Source organism: Azolla caroliniana, unplaced genomic scaffold (genome assembly GCF_043228905.1).
Source record: "Azolla caroliniana isolate FFs.n. ecotype wild unplaced genomic scaffold, voAzoCaro1.0.p SCAF_3, whole genome shotgun sequence".
Taxonomy (NCBI): domain Eukaryota; kingdom Viridiplantae; phylum Streptophyta; class Polypodiopsida; order Salviniales; family Salviniaceae; genus Azolla; species Azolla caroliniana.
In genome coordinates, this window is record NW_028230438.1 from 5,995,905 (window position 1) to 6,018,980 (window position 23,076).

The 23,076-nt window shown below is 36.2% G+C and overlaps 3 protein-coding genes across 7 annotated transcripts; 2 read left to right on the forward strand and 1 right to left on the reverse strand.

The window, feature by feature from the left end:
• Positions 1-993: 993 nt before the first annotated feature.
• THO1 (nuclear matrix protein-like protein) lies at positions 994-10,211 on the forward strand. The gene is made up of 21 exons (XM_087316381.1): positions 994-1,166; positions 1,268-1,351; positions 1,464-1,538; positions 2,347-2,440; positions 2,553-2,704; positions 2,881-2,946; positions 3,131-3,203; positions 3,298-3,366; positions 3,461-3,507; positions 4,820-4,891; positions 5,161-5,292; positions 5,393-5,458; positions 5,584-5,625; positions 5,706-5,822; positions 6,976-7,058; positions 7,181-7,247; positions 7,390-7,461; positions 7,536-7,586; positions 7,760-7,819; positions 8,351-8,512; positions 9,516-10,211. Exons 1-21 carry the CDS (start codon positions 1,032-1,034, stop codon positions 9,855-9,857), a joined length of 2,061 nt encoding a protein of 686 aa, XP_087172507.1. The 5' UTR covers positions 994-1,031; the 3' UTR covers positions 9,858-10,211.
• A 1,322-nt stretch (positions 10,212-11,533) lies between these two features.
• On the forward strand, positions 11,534-17,552 carry LOC147866023 (uncharacterized). 3 transcript variants are annotated; one of them, XM_087316385.1, is made up of 13 exons: positions 11,534-11,838; positions 12,433-12,611; positions 13,953-14,131; positions 14,507-14,666; positions 14,774-14,880; positions 14,975-15,193; positions 15,447-15,508; positions 15,602-15,653; positions 15,855-15,920; positions 16,010-16,084; positions 16,175-16,333; positions 16,410-16,598; positions 17,252-17,552. In XM_087316385.1, exons 1-13 carry the CDS (start codon positions 11,606-11,608, stop codon positions 17,477-17,479), a joined length of 1,908 nt encoding a protein of 635 aa, XP_087172511.1. In that variant the 5' UTR covers positions 11,534-11,605; the 3' UTR covers positions 17,480-17,552. The 3 variants fall into 3 exon arrangements, with proteins under 3 accessions (XP_087172511.1, XP_087172512.1, XP_087172513.1); XM_087316386.1 differs by having other exon boundaries at positions 11,535-11,838; positions 12,469-12,611; XM_087316387.1 differs by having other exon boundaries at positions 11,699-11,838; positions 12,476-12,611.
• Positions 17,553-19,247: 1,695 nt separating this feature from the next.
• Positions 19,248-22,309, reverse strand: LOC147866024 (uncharacterized). Of its 3 annotated transcripts, none has more exons than XM_087316383.1 (2): positions 22,157-22,309; positions 19,248-20,356 (listed from the first exon to the last, which is right to left on the reverse strand). In XM_087316383.1, exon 2 carries the CDS (start codon positions 20,295-20,297, stop codon positions 19,482-19,484), a length of 816 nt encoding a protein of 271 aa, XP_087172509.1. In that variant the 5' UTR covers positions 20,298-20,356; positions 22,157-22,309; the 3' UTR covers positions 19,248-19,481. The 3 variants fall into 3 exon arrangements, with proteins under 3 accessions (XP_087172509.1, XP_087172508.1, XP_087172510.1); XM_087316382.1 differs by lacking the exon at positions 22,157-22,309 and adding an exon at positions 20,593-20,654; XM_087316384.1 differs by lacking the exon at positions 22,157-22,309 and adding an exon at positions 20,504-20,520.
• Between the last annotated feature and the right edge of the window lie 767 nt (positions 22,310-23,076).

The following is a 23,076-nucleotide window of genomic DNA, read 5'->3' on the forward strand; positions in this document are numbered from 1 at the left end:
CATCATGAGTGCCAAAATGATGAAGCGACAAAAACATTGAATGTTAACTGAGCTACACATTGCCCATGCCACGCTTTGGCACACATAAGAGGATGTGCAAGTTTGATGGGGGATGGATGTCATTGTGTGCCACATGCATAATTGGGAAGGTGAAGGGAAACTAGTTTTGCACTTGATAAAAAAGGCCAAACAAAGGAAAGGATAGTTTTCTTAGGAATGGGTGGACGAATTGGACAACATGATGATTTTAGCATACTTAATGGGTAAAGTAGCTACCAAAAGGTGATGACAAAAATATATATCCAATCTACGATGAGAGGGTGCCTACGAGAATTTTTTATGGGGGGTTTTTCTATTATGTGATGTTGGGTGAAGAGGTGATTTGTTTTCTTCTTCTTGAACTTGGAGGATTTATTCGTGGAGAGACTAACCTTGAAGAGGAAGATGGTATTCTGGTGCTATAGGAGAGTCTCTCGATGCGAAGTCATTGAAGGCCGCAAAAAATTGTCCAGGTGTACATGCCCCTCGACCTTCAACATTTGTCAAATTCGTGTTTCTTTCGTTTGAAATGTGATTGCAGTTCAAAGGTACATGGGGAAAGAGAGTGGCATTATGATAGGGGGAGTGTTCCATGCTCCACTCGCCCCCTTTCCACTCAGAGTAGCTCTAGATCGGCCATCGACAGAGAGACAAAAAAGAGAAGGAATCAACAATGCGATTGCATCTGAGCAAGTAGACGATTGCGTAGAAGGCACCCGTGAGATCAAAGGGAGCCGTGGCGGCCCCTGGGCGTTTGCCTTGACTCTTGGGGTTTCGAGTACGAAAGGAACATTTGGTTCCATATCTCTCCTAAATTCTAATGAAAGTTTTAGAGCCCAAAGGTTTCAAGAGATGGAAGGGTGTTGGTAGGAGGGCCAATTTTGTAATTTGCCCAAAAGACCTCTCTATGTCTCATCTATTCCCTTACAGTTCCATTTCTTCTTCTTACTATTCTTCTGCAGTCGTTTTTGTGTCTGAATTTGCTGTTGGCCATGGCAGAAGCTCCTCCTCCTCCCCAGCCTCAGCCCCAGCCTCAGCCCCAGCCTCTCAGAATCCATCTGAGCCAACCCCCGCGTGAGCGGACCCCACTGATAGTCTCTTGCCATGCTGAGCGGGATCGTGTTATGGTATGTAAAAGCTCTCTCTCTCTCTACTCCCCGCCCCCGCCCCCGCCCCCGCCCCCGTCTCTCTGTCTTTCTCTAATGTTTTAATTTTTTACTTTTTTTAGGATGTTTTTAGAGCTGCCATATCCAGGCCGGTTCCTCCCGAGACCATTGCCCTCTCCACTATGCAAGATGCCATGAAACCTCAGGTCTCTTTTATCAAAATTTCTATTTATTTATGATCTCATTTTGGTAATTTTTTTTATTGCTATTATTATTTACTTTTCTAGGCTTACATACGTATAGTCCTGTTTTTAATAGAAACAAACTATTCTTGTCCAAGATGAGAATCAGCTTTTGGAAAATGGTCTTCGAACCCTGCTGCAAGATCTCGTGGTATGTATTTCGCTGCACATCAGCATTCCTTTCTCTTGTAGGTAAAACAAACTAACCAACAATTCCGATTACAAATAATCAGTTACAGCTACAAATGCATTATGTTTTGGAAATGTATGTATTTTGAAACCGCAATGCTTTCTCGTTTTGGAATATATGTAGTTTGAATCCATAAAGTGTTTTTGTTTTTGAAATGTATATAGTTTGAGCTTGAAACACCGATATGTTTTATTTTGGAAATGTATGATGTTTGAAACCACAATGCCTCTTAGTTTTAAAAAACATGTATGTAGTTCAAAATCATGGTGCTTTTTTGTGGTTGCAATATTTTGCTGTACATTTTTTCATAAAATAGTATGGATGATTTTTATTCTTATTTCTATTAGTCACATTTTCTTCCTTTTCAATATGCATCACATTGATGATAAGATGAAATGTCTCTTTTGTTATAAGAACCTCAAATTATCTGGAACTATTTTATAAGAACAATACCATTGTTTTATTTTGTTGCAAATTTTTATGTAATAATGCGTATCATTTCGAGAAAAGAATACATTGAATTATTGGAACGAATACAAAAGTCAAGCGTATTGTTTTTGGTTATAGATGTCTATACATTTTAACATCATAAGAATAACGACTACCTTAAATGTATGTAAGAATGAGTTTTTAGAAATCAAGTTAAATGTCTTGTTTTTTGTAACCAATTTTTAGTGTCGTAATGTAACATCTCGCAAGAATGATACCTCAAATATATTGGAATGATTTGCAAGAATCCAAACCAAATACATTGTGATTATAATTGTAGGGTGCTGCAGTCGAAGCTCAACAGCCTGTTATGCAGTATGGTAGTTCAATTGATGAGGAAGATGAGAACACTGGACTTATCACAAGGCTTCTTGGTATCCTTTCTTATTCATTTTGCTACAAATGTTTCCACATTCTTCCCTAAATTCTCTCCAAAAGAAGATATGGAATGACACTTGTTTCTTTGTTCAATTTTACTCTATTTAGATATCGTTTTGTTCCTTTGTGAGAGAGGACATGTTGAAGGGGGCATGGTCTTTCAATTATTAGAGGACCTTACTGAAGTCTCCACTATCAAGGATTGCAAGGAAGTGTTTGGATACATTGAAAGTAAACAGGAAACCCTAGGAAAGGCAAGTGTCATTTTTTTGATAGTCTCTCTAATGCCTGTTATTCTCAAATAGTTGCCTGGATGTAAAGTATGTCGCATGCATGTATCTGGCTCATTTCTCAACCGTTGTACTTTTAGACTGATCTTTCTAGCAATTTGTGCATATATTTTGGTTCATTTTTGATTGTTCTATTGTAGACTGAGCTTTTCGGAAGGGGCAAATTAGTGATGCTAAGGACATGTAATCAACTTCTCCGCCGGCTATCAAAGGTGTGATCTACTTTCAAACAGAATTATATGTGTCTTCAGATATCTTCTTTGAAGATGAAACTTTGAGAAGTCCATGGAAAATTAGGGCTTGAGAATACATGATTCAACACGTTCTTTCCTAGATATTTCCAAGTTAAACAAAATAAAAATAAAAATGACTGGAGATGTTGTTGTGAAATTCCAGGCAAATGATGTTGTCTTTTGTGGCCGTATTTTGATGTTCCTAGCCCATGTTTTCCCCCTCTCGGAACGGTCAGGTAAGATAGAAAAAGCAATGAAAATGGTTGAGCTTCCCATTCGGAAGGTTTGTGTATGCATTTGTATTGATAAAATATGGATTTACCTGTACAGCTGTAAATATAAAGGGGATATTCAACACATCAAATGAGACAAAATATGAAAGGGAGCCACCTGGAGATGGTAGGTCACGTACATTTCTTAATTGTTTGGATTCTATTTCATATCTTAGTTTTCATTGTTTCTCCTACTCATATATGTTTATTGGCGTTGGCAGGACTTCCCTTGGATTTCAACTTTTATAAAACGTTTTGGAGTTTACAGGTACCCAGCTGCTCATTCTAATGAATGCAATATGTTGTGTTGATGCATCTAATGAGTTCTCAAAGAGGGAAGAGGGGGCTAGATTTTCCATGCTGAAATTAGTTTTCTCCTTTAAGAGGCCAAAATGGCCTATAAGACCAAATAAGAGATTACATCTTAAGTGTTGTCTCTTCTTTGAGAACAAATCAAAATAAAATAAATATTACATAGTAAATATAAAAGTAAATAACATGAAAAGAAAAGAAATGAGGGAATCTGTTTTTTGGCACATGTGAGATTCTCAAGTTAGGTATATTGTAGCTTTTGTCTTCGAAAGATCTCTAGCATAGGTGGATCCAAAATGTAAATGTCTCCGAAGCAAGGGAAGCACCTATGATGGCGGGAGATAATGGCTTTTATCTGTTGATGACAAGGGTGTCGAGGTCATGGGCCGGGGCCTACGTGCACGGCAAATTGCCATTGCCCGATCAATTGTAACCCCTTTGTTAAGTCCTGGTCTGCAGCCCATTTGTGTATCCTGTGATTGACTTGTAGCATTAGTAGGAGTGATGGGGCTAAAGAAAGTTGTGATTGTTCTTTGTGGATAAGCTTGTGTGGCTGTATTCTTCAACAACTTTTCCCGATGTTTCTTGAGCTCTAGCAAGAAAAGTCCTAGGCATCGTTGGTCTTCATATTCCATTACCTTGCGTAGTGGGCCAAAACCTTGTTTAAAGAGGCAATGGTATCTCCCTCTGATTTCATAAAAGACATTACAATGACAAACATAGTGTTCTTCAGATTCCACTCCTTGATTACATGAGGGAGAGAGAGAGAGAGAGCTAGGGTTTGAAGATCTCAAGATCAGCTAGTTGCCCACGTGGAAGTGTTTGGTTCATATCGGGCAGTTTGTAGTTGTCATGCAGCTTACACTTCACAGCATATTGGGGATATTAAAATTAGTATCCTTTTGCCTATGCCTGCTGGATGGACGTTAGTTATATAAATCCTCGTCATGGTCCATGATTATGTGTATTGCATTGGTACACTTCCAGTTTTTACATATTAGCATTTAGTCATTTATCATGCTTTGTATTTTAGGATGCTTGTCCCTCTGTTTAGACATTAATATAGCTTTCTTTCCCCTCTCATATATTTTTCAAGAGAAACGTTAGTAACCATCTGTCCACGTGCATGTTGACTTTGATGCCAAATGAAGGTATTCGTCTGCAATACCTGTAGGTTTCTGCTACCTTCTATTATTTCTAGATGGAACTATAAGTTTGTATTGCAAATATCATGTTCATAAGATTTAACTTATCACATTGGCTTGCAGGAGTACTTTTGCAATCCTACAGTTCTATTCCAATATGGAACAAAATGGCAAACATTTTCTTCAAGTCTAACAGTAATGTTTTTGAACCTCACCGCAATGTTTTCATATTTGATGTTCATAAGGTCAACGAAATACAAAATACTGCTGTGCATGTGGTGGTTTATAATTCTTTTAATTATATTATTTGAGGTGCCACACGAGTAGATAAATGTGAGCTCGTAGTCTAAAGGTCTTTATATGCACTTCAGTGAAATTTATGAGCTATGACAAATGTTTGTCGTTGATATTATAGATATGAATGAGAGAGGAAGTAAGATGCTCTGAAAATGATTTGCGTACAGACTGTTCTTAGCACTTTTGAGGCTCAACCCCTAGGTGGTGACGATGATGAAAGTATTGGTTACTCTGATGAAGGTGACAATACGGCATTTAAAATCAAGTACTTGACAAGTAGCAAGCTGATGAGCTTGGAGGTTTACCCCATGACCATTGAGTTTAATGGGTTAACTACTCAAAGTAATGCAAAGTTGTCTTTTCTCTATGAACATGAATTTGATAATTTTGTTTAAACAGCTGAAAGATCCAGGCTTCCGGCGACACATACTTGTCCAGTGCCTCATCGTCTTTGATTACTTGAAGGTTCTGAAAAAAATGTGGTAGAGTTGAAGAAGTTAAGCTAGCCTTTTATGCAGTGGAAAATACTTTACGTACAAAGATAGTTTTGCTGACACTTTACTACATATTTTTGAATACATCCCCTTCAGACTCCAGCTAAAACTGATAAAGAAGGGCTCTGGGAATCACTTGTAAGTTTGCATCAAAATTTTCTTTTCCCATAAGAAAATTTTAGAATTTATTGTAACTAATACTCTCCCTTGTTTTGCAGAGAGAGGAAGTGATAACTCTAGAGGAGCGTGTCAAAAAGCTATTGGAGATTACCCCTCCAAAGGGGAAAGAGTTTCTTGCTAATATTGAACATTTACTTGAGAGAGAGCAAAATTGGGTAGATTTCCTTTCCCTTGTTTTCTTGACACAATTCCCATTTATACCTTTTGTTTGGGGTAGCCGCTCAAACATGTCCAATGATTGATAATTCTTAGTTTTTGTTCATGGTTCATTCACTTTGCCAAAGTTGGAATTTAGTAGAATGAAAAATCCATATTTAATAATCTGTCTCTTTCTAAGCTGTCTGTTTTATATTTTGATTGAAAGAGAATATCTTCATTTTGTTTTTCTTACAAGTATGTAATGTATACCTTTAATCAGGTGCCTTAGGAATGCCCAGGGTAGCTAGGCACTTGTACTAATTAATCAATATTTATTTGATGAAACAACATACTTTCAGATGTAATGTCTTGATGTTAGTATAGTTTTCTTCATTCTCTCAACACTCTCGATGGTTTCAACAAGGAATAAAACCTTCTTCTTATCAACATCCCTAACAATGTTATCAGTGTCATCATCATCATGATCTTTTACATGTGTATGGGTAACTGCAGTTCATTTTTTAGGAAAATCTGAGCCAAATATCCAGAAATGAGTATAGTTACTCTATTTTGCTCCATCAATGGTGTTTTAATCAGAGGAGTATATGCGTTGTTACTAGATGGCCTGCACCTTAATAATCTTTGTGCGTGGTGGAAGGAGATCTACCTTTCTTGCCATTATATTAGGATGTTATTAGATACTTAGAGCTGAGAGTATGTGACTTCAATGCTTGGGAGTATAGATAGAGTCTTGACAACTTGAAGTATGATAAATCCTACTTTCCAAAGGATGAATGTTACGGATTTAAATACATCTACCATGCATGTGTAATGGAGACATGAGAGATCTTATAATTGAGAGAAAGAGAAAAGACGAAACAGGAGGCATGGATGCTGTAGACAAAGGCCGCCACTCGTCCCCTCATTTATTCCTTTCATGATAAAATTGTCTCCACCCTTCTCTTGTATATCATTTGCAGAAGTTTGTTCTTAATATGATTAGCTGGTAATTATAGCTATCCATTTTAGAATCTAATACCAAGCCTACTAATTGATATACATTTGTGTCATGGATGATATATATTTGCATGTATTCTAGACTTAAGTACCACACCTGTCTGTGGATATAATATTTCTGTCATCAGATGATAATAATCACATGTTGTCCAGGTTGGGTGGAAGCGAGATGGGTGTATTCCATTTGAAAAATTCTTGGCAGAAAAGAAGCCAACACATGAGCAGTCTAAGAAAAGGTTGGTTTGTCCAATCTTGTAGATACTCATCACATATGAACAGATGCCATAAACTTAAATATGTGCTCATGTATCTGTGGCATTTTGAATACTCATATACATTTTCAATGTTTGTAACTCAGGAAGGTTTACTATAGACTGGGAAACAAAGAATTGTCACAGTTGTGGAAGTGGGCAGATCAAAATCCTGTGGGTTTTCTGATTCACTTTCTTTTCATTTTAAGTTAAATAAATGATTGCTTACATTTTGTTTAGAAGCAGAAGTTTTATGCTTGCAGTCTTGAGCCTAGAGTATGAAAATTGCTGTTTTCTGTATTGTCCTGTGCTGCAGAATATCTTGACCGATGGACAGCGTGCTCGGATGCCCCCAATCACTGAGTATTGGAAACCCCTTGCTGATGATGTAAGTGCTGTGTCCTGCTTCTTGATTTAATTTATAGCCTCCATTTTTTTGGCTTCATTTTTTGGATTTTCTAGATGGATGTTTCGGCAGCAATCGAGCCAGAATATCATCACAAAAATAATCGGGTACTATTAACTTTTTGAGTATACAGATAACTGATTTTTTTCTATCATAATAATTGCTCTATCAACGTGGGTGTTATATGCAATGTGGTTTTAAAATTAACATTCAGATGATGAGAAGCTGCTACAGACATCACATATAAAATTATAAAATTATATGGAATCCATGAATACAGGTTTACTGCTGGAAAGGGTTACGATTTTCTGCAAGGCAGGACCTTGAAGGATTCTCTAGGGTACTTCTCTAACTTCTTTCTGTTTCATATGATGCAACATGGACAGAAGGCATCTTCTCTTTGAGACTTGGTATCAGCTTCTTGTAATATGATATTAAGGTTTTTCTTGTAAAAATAGTATTGGCAAGAGTTCTTATATTAGGCTTTTATATACTGTAGTCAACAAAGCATCGTCCAAATGTCTTATATTACTCTGTTCACCATAGCATTGACCAAAATGATTATATTACTATTGGTCAACATAGCATGTTAGCATAGCTTTGACAAAGACTTCTTATATCACAATGTTCAACTCTGCTTATATTATTCTAGTCAACAGAGGACTGATCAAAGCTCTTAATAAACATGGTCAACATAGGACTGACCCTTCATATTTCTCTGGTCACCATAGGATTGACAAAAAGTTTTTATATCATTGACTGAGGTCCAAAGGTGTAGCTTCTGTATACTGTTGAACAGATTGTGCCAGTTGTGGGTGTACATAGTCATGAACCTAGAGATAACTAATCTCCTACCAAATTTCTTGGCCAGTTTACTGAGCGGGGTATTGAAGGCGTTGTTCCTCCAGAGTTGCTTCCTCATGATGTACGTGTCAAGCTACATGGCAAAACCCCTGATAGGCCAAAACACAGAGTGGCCAAGAAAGAAGAGGATAGTAAGGCGACCGGCTCTCAAGCAGAGGATGTACATATGGTAAGTGTTTTCCACATAATTACACCATGTTTTTATAGGGAAAACTTAAATAAAATGCTTCTTATTCTCAGATATTAAAAATGTTTGAATGCTTCCCTTGGCTTGGACTTGTTAGGTAGTTATCAAACTTTCTGACTTTTGGTGTTTACCAAAATTAATAATATAGTCCTCTGCAATACTAAATCTATCACTACATTGGAGTATTATTGTAATTTATGAAATCTTAATAGTATTTAGTAAATATCAGACAAGTTAGGGGCAGTCTTGGTGTTTTTCCTTTAGGGTAGCAAATATGAAACAGGTTAGGTGTAGTCTTGGTGCTTTTCCTTTATGATATGGGTGGTGAGAAAAACAATTCCTAATTTCATGAATCAAAATCAGTGAATCAAATAGAGATTTTATCTATTCTTTTTGTGAAGAGTATTAGTACTAGACATGCTAAAAGGACACACAACAAGTTACATGCAATCAACTGAATGATTCCCTAATTTCATAAATAGAAGGTTTAGAGAATCAATTAGAGATTATCTTTTCTTTTGGTGAAGTATTATACTATGCCAAAATGTTACACAAGAAGTTACATGATCACCACCGAGATGATCAAAGCAAACAGTCTCCTTTCCCTCTGATAACATTTCTTCATTCTTCTCAGCTGTAACATCTTCCATTCTCTCTACATATAGCAATGCATATTATCCTCTAGACTTAAGAGCAACTACCCATCAATGACCTCAATTCCATCTCATGTTATATTCTCACACTATACATCCTTACTTTTTGACTTCTTTTATTATTTTCGTTCTGGATAGTCAGAGATACACCCACACATGCTGATAAAAGTCCACAGTTAGACTCTAGGGGAGGCGTAAAAAAGATATTTTTTTCCCTGATTCCTTATTTGTTTTTTATATTCATATCCATTTTTCTAAATGTTGCATTTTATATATACATATATATTTGTGAAACGATCCCACGGCATGATGTGATGTTACTCTTAAACCAGGTTACAAATAGTACTGGTGGAGTACTTGAAGATGGCCCAGGTATTCATCAGGAAGGTGATGATGGAATGACTGGGGCTGGGGCTGATATTGTTAACAATACAAATGGGGGTCCGAATTCGGATGCAAGTCCGAAACAAGGATCGGATGTAGATGGCCTGGTGGAAGAAATACCATCTACCGCTTTAGGGAGCCCTGAAGTTGTGGTGGTTGGAAGTGGCGAGGATTCAAGCTCATCTCTACCCCCACCAGCCCCACCTCCTAAGGATGAAGCAACACAAAAAATGCATTCGGAAACAACTTTATCCAAACCTCCTCGGAAACGTGCTCATGTGGAAACATAAAAAAGAAACGAATTCTATGTCGCGTTGTAAAAGGTTTATTTATGCTTCATGATGTTCACTTGGTGTATTGAGGTGTAGTGCTTTCAGTTCTGGGACAAAGATCCCTGTTTCACTTGTCACATTTTATGCGACATCCCCAGAGATACGAAGTATTTTGACTTTTTCACTGAATGTAGCAACAATGCCGATTTTGGATGATTGCTAGCATTACCAAGAGAGGGTATGATCAACTAGTGCCATCCAAAATATAGTGGTAATATGAGATTTATGTCACTTTTCTGACAAGTAGATGTGGCTATGTACATGTTAAACATTACAGATTGGATTAAAGATTTATTAGACCTTAGATTTCAGTATATGGACTTTGCAACCCATTGTGTTAATTAGAGTTCCAACGACTTAGCTATGATTAAAATTGAGAAGTGAAATGATTTTGCAGTAGTGCAATGAATCAAGTTAACTTAAATTGGTGCAATTATCTACTGTCTGCTGTATAAAGCTTATGAGGTTTGTCAAATTGGATTTGATTGGACTCCTTTCAAAATAATAGGATGAAATCATGAGTGATATATGGATATTTTGCAGCAATATAGTAAAAAAGCTAGTGTCTTAAGTTTTTGTTAGGTATGAGAAAGCCCAAGGGCTAAGATTCCAGGTAAATTTATGCACACTAGATTGCTGGAAAGCATTTCTAACAAGATCACCTGAGATTTATTTATTTGATTACGGGCAGATTCAAATGCAGTGTTTTTTGTATTACTAGTAACGAGTTTGGGAAGTTTAGAGTAATTTCAACACAATCTTGATATTATTGTTATCGACGTTGTTAGCCATCATCATGCCTTCTGATCTGATAGAAGTGTAACACTGATTACTAACACCTTAACAATGCAATTGATGAAGATTGTGTTTGCATTCGAGTTTTAAAAAAAACTCTGTAGGGTAACTAACTTTGAAATGTTTTCTCTATGATTTCAGTAAAATCTTCTTTTTTTATAGACAAGTGACTAAACAGTCTCTTTGGGTTGTTTCAACAGTATTAGGTTTTTTGTGAATTGATTCCTACTTGTGTAATTTTCGTTGGCAACAAAACTTTGGTTATATTTAATCAAAATAGGCACTAAGCTAACCTTTAGGAAAAGAATACAAAATCACTTCTCTGTAGGCAAGTGTTGAAGAAGGTTGTAAAATTAGTATGACAATTGATTTTCCTTATATATTTGTGGTGAGGTCCATTGGATGAGCTTGAAGACGTAATTAGATTCTCTGTGGGTAAGCCATCTATAATCATTTTCAGCCTTCAAAAATATGAATTTCCACGGCCAATGAGAGATTTTGGTAATCCTCTCTCTGAATTTTCTTGGACAATGAAGTTTGATGAGTTAGTCTATTTCCAAACATTGACTTTGATGCATTGTAAGCCACTATTCTCCGACGGAGGCCAATTGAACACACGTCCATGTAAATCCTTAGTAAATATGTACCATCCTCACCTCTCTTTGTGCTTTGTGTCAAGTGATCGATGAATATGTATATCTATGGTATGTTAAGCAGGGGCATCAAGAGATAGCAGAAAATAGGCAGGGGTATCCGTGGTAATAATAAAAAACTCGGGTTTAAGAAGGGGTATTAAAAGATAACAGAAAACTCAGGGGTATATGGTGGTATACTTAGTAAAATATTCAGGGTAGGATATAGAGGGGATATATGGCTGTTTGAACTGCACAGGGGAAGCCTATCGTCAGGCCATGGCTAAACTCTGGACTCGTCTCTGTTATGATTTCATGGCTTCTTCTTCCTCCTCCTTCCATCATCTCCTCTTCGTCTCTGTTTCTCTGCATCGATGGAGACCTCTGTGTCGTCCAGCTCTACTCAGGTCCCAATACCTGTGCACACACCAGGGTACTAATGCGTCAAAACTTCACGTGAATTCTCCTCCTGTTTCTTCTTCTTCCTCTTCCATATCTGCTTCTTCAAGAAGGCGAGTTCTATTTTCTTTCTGTATTGATTTATTGTAAACCTATTTATCTGAATTATCGGGGTTAGACATAATCAGGCTTACATTTGCTTTTAGGATCAATTACTAGACCTAAAACGATATCCTTTTTTCCCGTGTTTGGCTAAATAAATCCATTTAAAATTGATCATTTTCATTCTGTTTTTGTTTTATTTATTAATCTTTATTTATTTATTAACTTCTTTTTTCTCTCTTGGGATAATATGAAGACATAATAATTTTTCATGTAAATATAGGTACGTATTGTCATTAACAAATGTTCTGGTTATTTCTACATCATTTTGTCATGGCCGTGTTTCTTTGAGTCTGACAAGAAGCACCAGAGGGAAAATGTTTTGCCATATTATTCTTTTTTTATGAGGACTATCATTAGACCTTTCACATTATTTGATTATGTCAAAGATCTTTATTATTTCTCCCTTTTTATTCTTAAATTGTTTTTGTGTTGATATTTTCCTTTCAATTTGCTGCTACGACATTTTCATTTGAATACAGGGCAACTCCTTTCTAATTTCTTCTTAATTTTTAAAATTTGATTTAAATATTTCTTATTATCAGCCATGGCAATGTTTTTGAGTCTAAAGAACACTTCAGAGGGCAGGTATGTAGGGATCCTCCGCAGGAAGACTCTGGCACTAACTGGATTCAAAATATGGAATTAGTAGAGAATCTTCAGCTCATCAACACTGCCATTGGTCTCGATGATTGCTTGCCTAATCAGAAGTTGATGCTTTCAGGTATGTTTCCTCCATTAAGTTATTTTCCTTTTTACCGTGGTTTTTCTCTCATGCCCTTATAAGTATTATTCATGGCTTTTATAGGAAACGGAAAAGGATTTAGTTTGTTTTGGTGAAAACATTCTCAACATTAAAATTGCTTATAATTTTGGTTTTCCTGAAGTTCTCATGGGTATATTATGACTGTGATACAGAAAAGAAAAAGGGTTCTAGTATCTTCATAACTTGATCGCTTATTTTTCCAATTATAGTATGTAATATACTTGAATGCATTGGCAAACATTCTTTTTCATACGAATGCAAATGAATGCGTATGTTATCAAAACATTCTTAATCTTTTTTTTTTACAGGTTTTACCTTCAAATTTTTTTACCTTATAATGAATAATGAATACAAAAGTATGGTATTTACCATACTTTGGGGGTGTTTACCATTACTTGAATGATTGAAACATTCTCGAATGAGAATGCACGTATGGTATGTATGGTTCATACTATGGTGCCAATGATGTCTTAGAGTTTTCTGTATTTATGAATCCTACAGAAAAACGTTTATGTCGTTTTTCAATCTGGTAGAAATTAAGTTTTAGGGTACTCTTGAATATTATAAAAACAATTTTGTTAAGTATTTTCTGTATTCATGAATCCTATGAACACTAACTCTGATGCTTTTTCTTGATTCATGTTCTCATTTGTATTCATGAACACTATGGAAAACAAGGGATTCCTGTGTTCTTATAGGAAACATGTTTTGTCTTATTTGCACATCTTTCACAGCAAAGACCATGGGTTGAGGTTTTATTTTGTTGTGTAAAAACATGCAACAGGGATGTTCATGAATCTGATTGAATATAAGTACACATAGTTTAGGCATTCTTGAACTTTTATAAAACAAAGTTTAGGGGTTCTTGAATCCTACATAATGCTAAAACCAGAATGCTATCAACAGTAAATGCGATTCTTCATACCTTTTTTTTCCTGACTATCTTCTCATGCTCTGATGTGTATCCATGAATCCTATAGAAATTAGAGTTGAGCCTTTCCATTTTGACCTATAGGAAATAGGGTTCGGGTTACTTGTGCATCCTTATACAAAAGACTAGTGGTTTAAGGTTTTCAATGTAAAAGAAAATGCATCACGACTATTCAGGATTTATTGTACTCCAGAATCCTGAAACCAAAATGCTGTCAACAGTATACCTGATGTTTCATAGCCTTTTCCTGGGTATCTTCTCATGCCCTAACATGTATACATGAATCCTATAGAAAACAAGGTCTAGGTATTCCTGAATCAGATGAAAATTCATGGCTAACTCTGATGCTTCTTGGCATGCTCATTCAGGCAAGGCAGTGACATGGGGAATTGAGAGTGAATGGACTCTAAAGTGGGGAATGGATGGTGGATTTTTCGAGCAGTTTAAAAATGAAGAATTTACTCATGAATGGGGCCATGACGGCACGCTTACATGGTATGCTGATGCTGCAGGTCGTGTCTCAAGACTAGAGCTTGATGAGGGTGAGGTCAGCACCATCCAAAAACTAATGCATGCTTGATGACAACTATAATATTAAGCGTAAAAACTTTGAAGTGCTGCACACTCTAGTTTTCCGTTAATTTTCCCAAATGCTTCTGGCTAAGCGCTACGTGAGCAATTATATGTGCTATTTGAATGATTACATTGGTCAATTCATCTGCCTTTTCACCCATTGGAGTGGAGCAGGGGCATTTGGGCAAATAATGAGAACATTGGTGAATTTAGGGAAATAAAGAAAAACACGGTGGCACTCTGGAGTTTTACCTTTAATATTAATAGTAGTGATAATAAAAAGAAAATCAATATCATCATCATCATGGAAGTCATGCCTTACCTAAGGCAGATGTATCTGATTTTTTAGGTGTATGTGCTATCCACATGGATTAGGACTGGGTTTTGGGCAACTGAAGAAGCCCAAAAGTATGTAGACATTCAACAAGAAAGTTCTGGTTCTGGACTTGTGCTTCATGCTTCTGATAAAGAACTCTTGTTCTCAGTCAAATTGAAGAAAAAAGAGGCATGTTTCTTTTCCCTTTCTCCCCCTTCTGTCCCTTTACAGGTATATTGAGCCTATACAAGTTTTATGAAAATTGCTGATAGTGTATTTGTATAATTTTCATTCAGGTAGTTGCCTATGTTATCATTGATAAGGCTACATGCTTACCACTACGGGTTTCGTTTCAAAAGTTCTCTTTTAGAGATCGATGGAAGTTATCTAACTGGCAATGTGTCTTGGTCAGTATTTTCTATGCTAAAAATTATTGTTGTATTACATAATTTTTAATGCATTGAAACCAAATCTTTAACAATATCGCTATGGTATTCACAGCCAGATAGGCAATATCGACTTCCGATTTTCAGCTCACGAGCTTCTTCTGCAGTTGGACAAGAGAATTTTAAGATTATGAAAGTTCAACTTTATTCCTCAACTGAGACATTAGATGATAAGAAGATTGATTACATCTATCCTTCAACTATGTTTGTTTCACGTCATCACAATCACCACCCTCAGTTTCAGATTGATTCTAGCCATTCAGCTTCTGTCCAGGCAAGTAGTGATCTTTACCCGCATTATACATGTTTTATAAGCAACTATGTGATATGCACTATGCACAAAAGCGTTCACCATCACTAATGATAATAGCAATTCTTTTATGTATTTGCATACCATGGTCGTGTTTTTCGTTAAAGATCTTTGGAATACGATATTGTCTTCTTTATCTGAAGTTTTGTAACCTTGTTTAGTGTTTAAAATGAGAGTAATTTTTTCTGCTATTTGAGACATCACTACTTTCATTCAGATGCGATATACAAAAAGTGGTCATTACATGGTCCGTCCTATAGTTGATGGTAAAGAGGCTGGGTAAGCAAAACATGTATAAATATTTGAGTTGGTATGCAGTTTGTCACTTGCAAAAATTTCACTGCTGGTTACATAGTTCCTATTTGAACACAGGTGTTTCATTATTGATACTGGGACAGGTTGTCTTGCGATCAATAGGAAAAAGGTAAGCCTTCATTCAGTATTTGCGAAATTCAGAACCGCTTGCAAAACCTAATAAAAAATTATAGTCTTGGTGAAAGTAATAATGCAATATATTGTGATATATCTAGTATATGGAAAATTACTTACTGCAAACTAAGGTGTGAAATATTCACGGTGAAATTTGTGATGCTTCTTCTTTCATCTATATACATTGAAATGGCAGGCAATGCAACTAGGCATGCATGGTTTTGGGGAAGTATATGCAACTAGTATTTCTGGTGGTGGTGTGGTATGTGAATTCATGAAGTTAACCATATGATTAATTGCGATTTGAGATCTGTTTCTGAGCTGACTTCTTCTGGTTTCTGACAATTGTAGATGAAGACCCAATTTTTTCGAGGAAAAAGCTTTCAGCTTGGACCCCTCAAAATAACAAACCCAGTGTTTATGGAGGTAAATTTAAATTGTTGAACCCTTCAACATCCATAATGCATCTGGAAACAACATATCTAGTTATTCTCAATGTTTGAAAATTTATGACAGATTAACATTGACAAACTATTGAAGGATGTGGATGGATTATGTGGTTTTGATTTGTTCTATGGCTGTGTCATCGAGATGTCTCCAAAACATCGCACATTTTCAATATATGATCCCATGGAATATAAATCAATGGCAGTGGCGAAGAAGCTAAAATGGCAGGTTTTGTCCAAGTTTCATTCATTGATATTTTTGAAGGTTGAAGCATCTCGTGATATTCAATTATTTACATGTGCAGAGAATGTTCCTATTCGACAATGTCCCACATGTTCTAGCAAAGGTGAATGGAAAAGAGGTGATGCTCATGGTGGACTCGGGGGCAGCAGGGGCTAGCTTGATGTTTCCAAGCAATGTTGTGCAAGGGTTTGATGATCCTGAAGTAGATACACCGACGGTATTCCGTGGGCGACGTATGATGGTATCTCAGGTAAGACATATTGTAAGGTCATAGGAAATGGTGTTCCGTGGCCAAGAAATGATGGTATCTCAGGCAATAGATTTAGTGTATGATCATCGGAAAAGTAATTCTAGATTTTCCCACCTATTACCTAGCTGGAGAGTGACCCATGTAGAAATGCTCCTCATCAGATATATAGAGTAACTCATACTTTTTGTAGACTCTTGAGCTATTGTTGGACTATTAGCTCTAGTGCCCTGTGCTCACATGGCATAGATTCATAAAATTCATCTGAGTAACTCTAATGTAATACAGAACGTGTCATATAAGTAGTGTGTGTGTGTGTGTGTGTGTATCTTTATTTTGTAATGTTTTATCATTTTGTTACGTCGATGTGTTTGGAATTGTGAAAGTAGATGATAGATGACCTTGTGTAGGTTGATTATAGAATGTAGGGATATTGAGAAAGTAGCACTGTGCTTACACCCACCTAGGCCACCACACATGGTGGTTCGTTCACATAATATAGATCCATGAAGCCCATCCTAGTAACTCTACCATAGATACAGGTTGTACCATATCTGTATATTGAACCACCATGTCTTTGTTTTTCAGCATTTATTGCTTTTGTTTCCTTCATGTGTTTGGAATTGTGAATGAAGATGATGGCCAACCTTATGCAGGCCGATTATGGAAATGTGGGGAAGTTTGAGATTGGTGGTCACTTGTTCTGTGATGTTGTTGGCCTTGTTCCAAACAAGAGTGCCCAGAAGATGGGCATGTCAGGGTATTGCGCAGGTATTCTCTGTGCTGAAATGCTTACACATTTTACCCTTGTATTTGATTATGCCAACAGGCGAATGTCTCTCATTGATCAGAGACCTAAGAAGAAGAGTACTTCCAAGTCTTGATATGTATGCATAAAACAGATTTATACAGTACAGTAATATTAATTGACAAACATCCAAAAACAGTTTTCTCTTATGTTACCTTGTACACCTTGCAAGCATAGGATTATAAATGAGTGTGTATGTGTTACAAGGCTGAATTCATTCTCTTATATGTATTGTGTGTGTTACCATCAACTACACAGTCTCTAAAAATTGTTGGTCCTGAAGAGCTTTCTCAGGATTGGCAAGGTCTAATTATATGTTTCATGGTTGGAGTTGTTATATATACATCTTAACAAGGGGGGATTAGCACATGTCATATCTATGACTTGTAACAAGAGAACATTAAAATCTGAAGGATTCTGGAGCTGATTTGAGGCTCAGAGAATCATCCACGTCTTGTAACCACATGGTGGAGTAGAAAGTAACTGATATGCCCATCTAAGACAGACAAAGAGTCCAGGTTTGCATGCCTAAATTTGCTGTGGTTTTGACCAGGAAAACTTTGATGAAAGAATATAAAGGTGATTAAGGCTTGGAGAAACATGCATATGGAGAAGGTGGGGCTTCACTATTATTCAGGGAAACATATAAAGGAGAGTTTAAACTGTAGAAGTGGGCTGTTACAAATGGGCAATGTAGGTAACAAGCAGGAGACTTCATAGAGCTACGTAGTCTGGTTGGTGTATTTCTGACAGTGCCAATTAGAAAGGCAGCAAATGGTTGCAATAATTAAGAGAAAGCAAAGAGATGCAGAAGATCATAACTGATTTGAAAAGTGGTGGGACTTAACAATCACAATACATCTTCTGTTTGTGTACGATATTGGTGAGAACATGGTGTTTTTCCATCAATTCATATTGCATATATGGAAAAATGCTTTTTGAGCAGACATTCAGTTTTCTAATGTGGCGAAAGTCAAAAGCTAATGAGCAGAGAGGAATATTAAAGAGGGTACAAAGCCGTGGTTCCACAGTTTCGGTTTGATTCAAACCGAATTGTTGCTGATTGCTAGTTTTACCCTTACCTACATGCATTAGAAAATAACGCAGCACATGTATTCTAGCAATGAACATTTGTGTCCCTGATGCCACCTCCAACTCATCTCATATGATCCTACTTAAAGGCAAAACCACTTAATTATCTCAATGCATAAGATGCATATCATTGGTGAGCATATTTCAGTGTGACAAAACTACAACACAAACATTAACAATAACCTGGAATGGTCAATTAATCTTGCAAATGTTGTCATCCTAGAGTTTTACGAGTACAACACCATCTTAGATCATATGGGCATCTCTCTTGAAGAAGCTTGATCTAGAACAAGATGTGCAACTGCTTCAGTGACACCTTGAAGGTTCCAAATCAAAACAACATTAAATCTTTTAGTTTAGCTTACAAGTTTATTCAAGGGATAAAGAGTCACAACTTTCCAAGCTCTAACAAGTAAAGACTATTATTCTCAAGTTACTATGTAACTCCAATGCATGGTGGCTACGTCGAACAAATGTATACTTTAAGCTCTTAGAACCATGTCATATGCTAAGTATTCTACCAGTATTAATATTTTCTTATAAATAAATAGAATATGCATTTTACAGATAAAATATGTTAAATACACTTAGAATTCGCGTACAACACTTTAAAAATGTAGAATACATGCTTTTTTGAAGTGTTAAATACTTGTTAAATACATAAAATACCTAAAATACATCAAATTCTTAGAATACGTGAAAAATTGAAAAATAGTAGTTCTAAAACATAATATGTGTAGAATATTTCGGCGTCTGAAATGTAGAATACACGTTTTTGAAGAACTATGCTGGTATACCAGTTCACATTTGAGACAGAAGGTCGCATGTGTATATTACTGAAGCCTTCTTAACCTATGATTACATTTGTATGGTGTCAGCATGAAAAGCAATTCTTTAATGTTTTACATTTTGTGTCAGTTCTTAATTTACCATGGAAACAGCTAGAATTTCTTTTTGGTTTAATCATAGTGTACTCACTTTCTCACTCATCGTGATAGGGAGATGGAGACCATATGCTCTCTTAATTTATGGAAGAAATAGAGAAGCAGCCTTCTATCATCAAGTTTCGATATCCGGAGTCCTTGGCTTTTAGGATATCGATACACGATGAGATCATTGGAAGGTTTCTTGTTAGCAAGAATCTCTTTTAAATAATCTTCCTTGATATCTATCCTACAAAAGAAGAACTCCTCACCTAAAACCTTCAATCCATATAGCGTCTGTGACTTAAGCTCACCTTTTGCCTCCACAATGTTAGCTTGGCATGCAGCAATCAGAGAGGCAGCTAGTTGAACATCACCCTTCTTGTACCTTGTATCAAATTTGTGAAACCCTTCTTGAAGAATCCACACAATACCATCCACATTTCGACCTTCCCTATTTGATAAAAGGGTGTAGTTTCTGCCATCAACTCGCAAGGGCAGCTTTGAGGCCCGAGTGTAGACATTCAAACCATTATTTAGATGACATTCTTGGATAAGACAGTCCACAAGATCATGTAGATACATGTCATATTTGCTTGAAGAATCGAGACGGTTGAGTAATACATCTTGCATTCGCTGAGCAAATAGTCTCTGTGGAGCAGAAAGGGATGGATGGTCACTTGATCGATACTTCAGAAATTGAGAGAGTCCGAACTTGTCAAGTTCCAAATGTTTGAGATAAGAAGGCACAAAGTAGTTAGTAGAATTGGGGAAGATGGAAGACGGATCGTTGGTTTCTGCTATTACTATCCGGAGAAGTAATTTTTCTTCTCTTCCCATCCTTGAACCATGGCTACATATATCAAGTTCCTCTTCCATTCCTTGTGTGTGCTGGTCTCTGTAAATGTCCTTGAGTCAACAATGAAAGCTTTCAATTACTGGAAAAGCAAAGCAATAAATAGGACATAAGTGAACAAGACAAATAGGGCATCTATATGCAGAAACAACAAAAAACTTCCTAAGAGGGTTCGCACGGTAATGATTCTTTTTTCTCTAGAATCTTCATTATTGGGAACATATTATACATTAGGGCAATGATCAAGGATTGAAGTACGATTCAAACTATTCTTCGGATCGTCAGACATTCAGAGGATTATTATTGGGAATATTATACTTAAGGGCAATGATCAAGGATTGAAGTACGATCCAAACTATACTTCCGATCGTCAGACTCTCTAGTGATGTATGTTTCAGAGCATTGTGTGCCAGTTTATTGTGAAATATGATAGAATACTCATAGTGGCTATATTTATCCTTGGGGATTTCCATCATAAACCATTAACACCACAATCTGAATTCAAGCATTCATACCATTACAATGCAATATTAATCCAAACAATCTGAGTTCAAGAACTCATACCATTATGATGCAATACTAATTGAAACAATCTGAATTCAAGGATTTATACAGTTATACCCCAACATTAATCCGATTCTCACATCATTTCCTAGTATTCACATCCAGACAGCTGGAAAATTTCATCAAAACTTCAAACGAAAACATTCATTATAAAAACCAGAATGTTACCAAACTTATACACAGAAACACTCTAGAGATTGATGAAACAATCAAACTACCTACAGCATACCTAACACGCCACGAAATTCAAACTCAAACCTCATCTGCCCTTACACCCACCCACATAACGTCATACATTATCAAAACTGAATCTCATGTGCCTTAAAATCCCATACTGAAAGCACAAACCAAATCTACATTCAAAATCCATAGCTTCCCCAAGGCTAGCCTACTATTTTCAAACCTAAAGCATATCTTATCCAAGACCTTATTTATCTTGTGCAAACTAAAGCACATGGTTCATTGAAACCAGCTCTACCTTTTCTTAACCCACATAAACCATGCCTAAACCAAGTTGCAAATTCATCTCCAATCCATCTAAAAGCATAGTTACATTTAAAAAACCACCTAAACCTTACATTTCTGCTAACATAAATTATGCTAAAATAGGAGTCCATCAAGCTCCAATCTACCTTAATAAAGCAACATAAAACATGCTGAAAATCCATCAAATCCTTATATAACTTTAGAAACCCACATAAGATCATACATATCCAAATCCTAATCTACATTTATAAAGCATCTGAAACAACATAAAGCGTATCTAAAGCATTATCACACGTTTCATTGAAATGGATACAGAATGCCACTAATTTATGAGAAAGTTATTAAAGCATCAGTGCATTAGATGCAACTTAGCTCGGTACAAAATATAGAAACATTAGTGATGAGTGAAAATATATCAATTATAATATATGCCAAAAATCAGAATCGAAATAGGTCTATTAAGATGATGTTAAAGCACTGAATTAAAATACAACTATTGAAAGGATAAAAAACAATCTGAATTAAAATACACCTATTAAGAAGAAGCAAAATATCTGAATCAAAATCGTCCTATTAAAAAGATGCAGTAGAAAATTCTGAACCAAATACAACGAATGAAAATAAGCAAAAGAAAAACCGAATCAAATACAACTATCAAAAAAATCCAGAAAACCTGAAATAAATACAACTATGAAAGCGGTGCAAATTCTTTCAAACACAAGAACTACTTGAAATATGCAATTTTGATTGGAAATCAAATACAAAAACATCAGAGAGAAAACGGACGACGGAGAATTAAATAAACAAACAAATTACTTCTAAAGCTTCGTACCAGAATGATGAGTTCCAAATGAGACCGTGGGCGCTCTTCTTTCTTCAGGTCCCAAATCTCCGTTCACAAATGGACGCTCTCTGCTTTGTGCTCTGTTTTTTCTTCTTTAGTCTGTATCTTCCCTTCTTACATTTTCTGCTTAGTTTTTTTTCTTCCTATTTCTTTGGCCAATAACAAAATCATAAAGAAATTTCTTGTTTTTAATTGGTCACTCCATGTTTAGAATGAATTTCACTTTTTGACGAATTTAACCTAGATTTGATTGGTCTTGTAACGGACACCATTATGTCCGGACAACGAACGAAAAAGCCGGCCGTCCACCACCAAAAACCAACAGTCCATAAGCCAATTATTTCTAGCTTATTTGAATGTAAACCTCGGATATCTCTTCTACCTCCTATTGCGATCCATATCTTCTCAAAAGTTGAATGCTCCACAACCTCAACTACATTACCAAGATGTTCAACATTACAAACTATCAAGTAGAAGAGGAATACTAAGGACAAAATGACACTATTACACTTAGGATTACAAGTTTGAGGGTGTGTAAAGAATCCTTGTTGGAGTCAGGGCAACGAAGTGTGGCTTAATCCTTTAAGGTTGAAAGAGATTTGACCTAATCCCTTAAGATCCAAAGACCTACACCACCATCCATTGTAATACAACACTCAAAGACACAATGAGACAACACATAGACTTAATCCACAAAACCAAGATGATATCACTACTATTTGCAATAGTAAAAGAACATGTATTAGAGATCTAAGATTTGCATATGTATAGTTGGATTTGGAGGGATCACTACACTAGGATGACCCGGTTGACCTTTCCTTGTAGAGTGTCCTACTTACATAATTCCCTCACCAAAGGCCAACATAAGATAGGAAGACTACAAAACTTTCACCAACACATGTATATGG

Coding starts and splice junctions, on each gene's coding strand:
- LOC147866023 (XM_087316385.1), top strand. CDS start 11,606: ATGGCTAAACTCTGGACTCGTCTCTGTTATGATTTCATGGCTTCTTCT. Junction 12,612..13,952: donor TCAGAAGTTGATGCTTTCAG/GTATGTTTCCTC, acceptor ATGCTCATTCAG/GCAAGGCAGTGACATGGGGA. Junction 16,334..16,409: donor CGAAGAAGCTAAAATGGCAG/GTTTTGTCCAAG, acceptor TTACATGTGCAG/AGAATGTTCCTATTCGACAA.
- LOC147866024 (XM_087316383.1), bottom strand. CDS start 20,297: ATGGAAGAGGAACTTGATATATGTAGCCATGGTTCAAGGATGGGAAGA.
- THO1 (XM_087316381.1), top strand. CDS start 1,032: ATGGCAGAAGCTCCTCCTCCTCCCCAGCCTCAGCCCCAGCCTCAGCCC. Junction 3,508..4,819: donor AAACGTTTTGGAGTTTACAG/GTACCCAGCTGC, acceptor ATTGGCTTGCAG/GAGTACTTTTGCAATCCTAC. Junction 7,587..7,759: donor ATCATCACAAAAATAATCGG/GTACTATTAACT, acceptor CCATGAATACAG/GTTTACTGCTGGAAAGGGTT.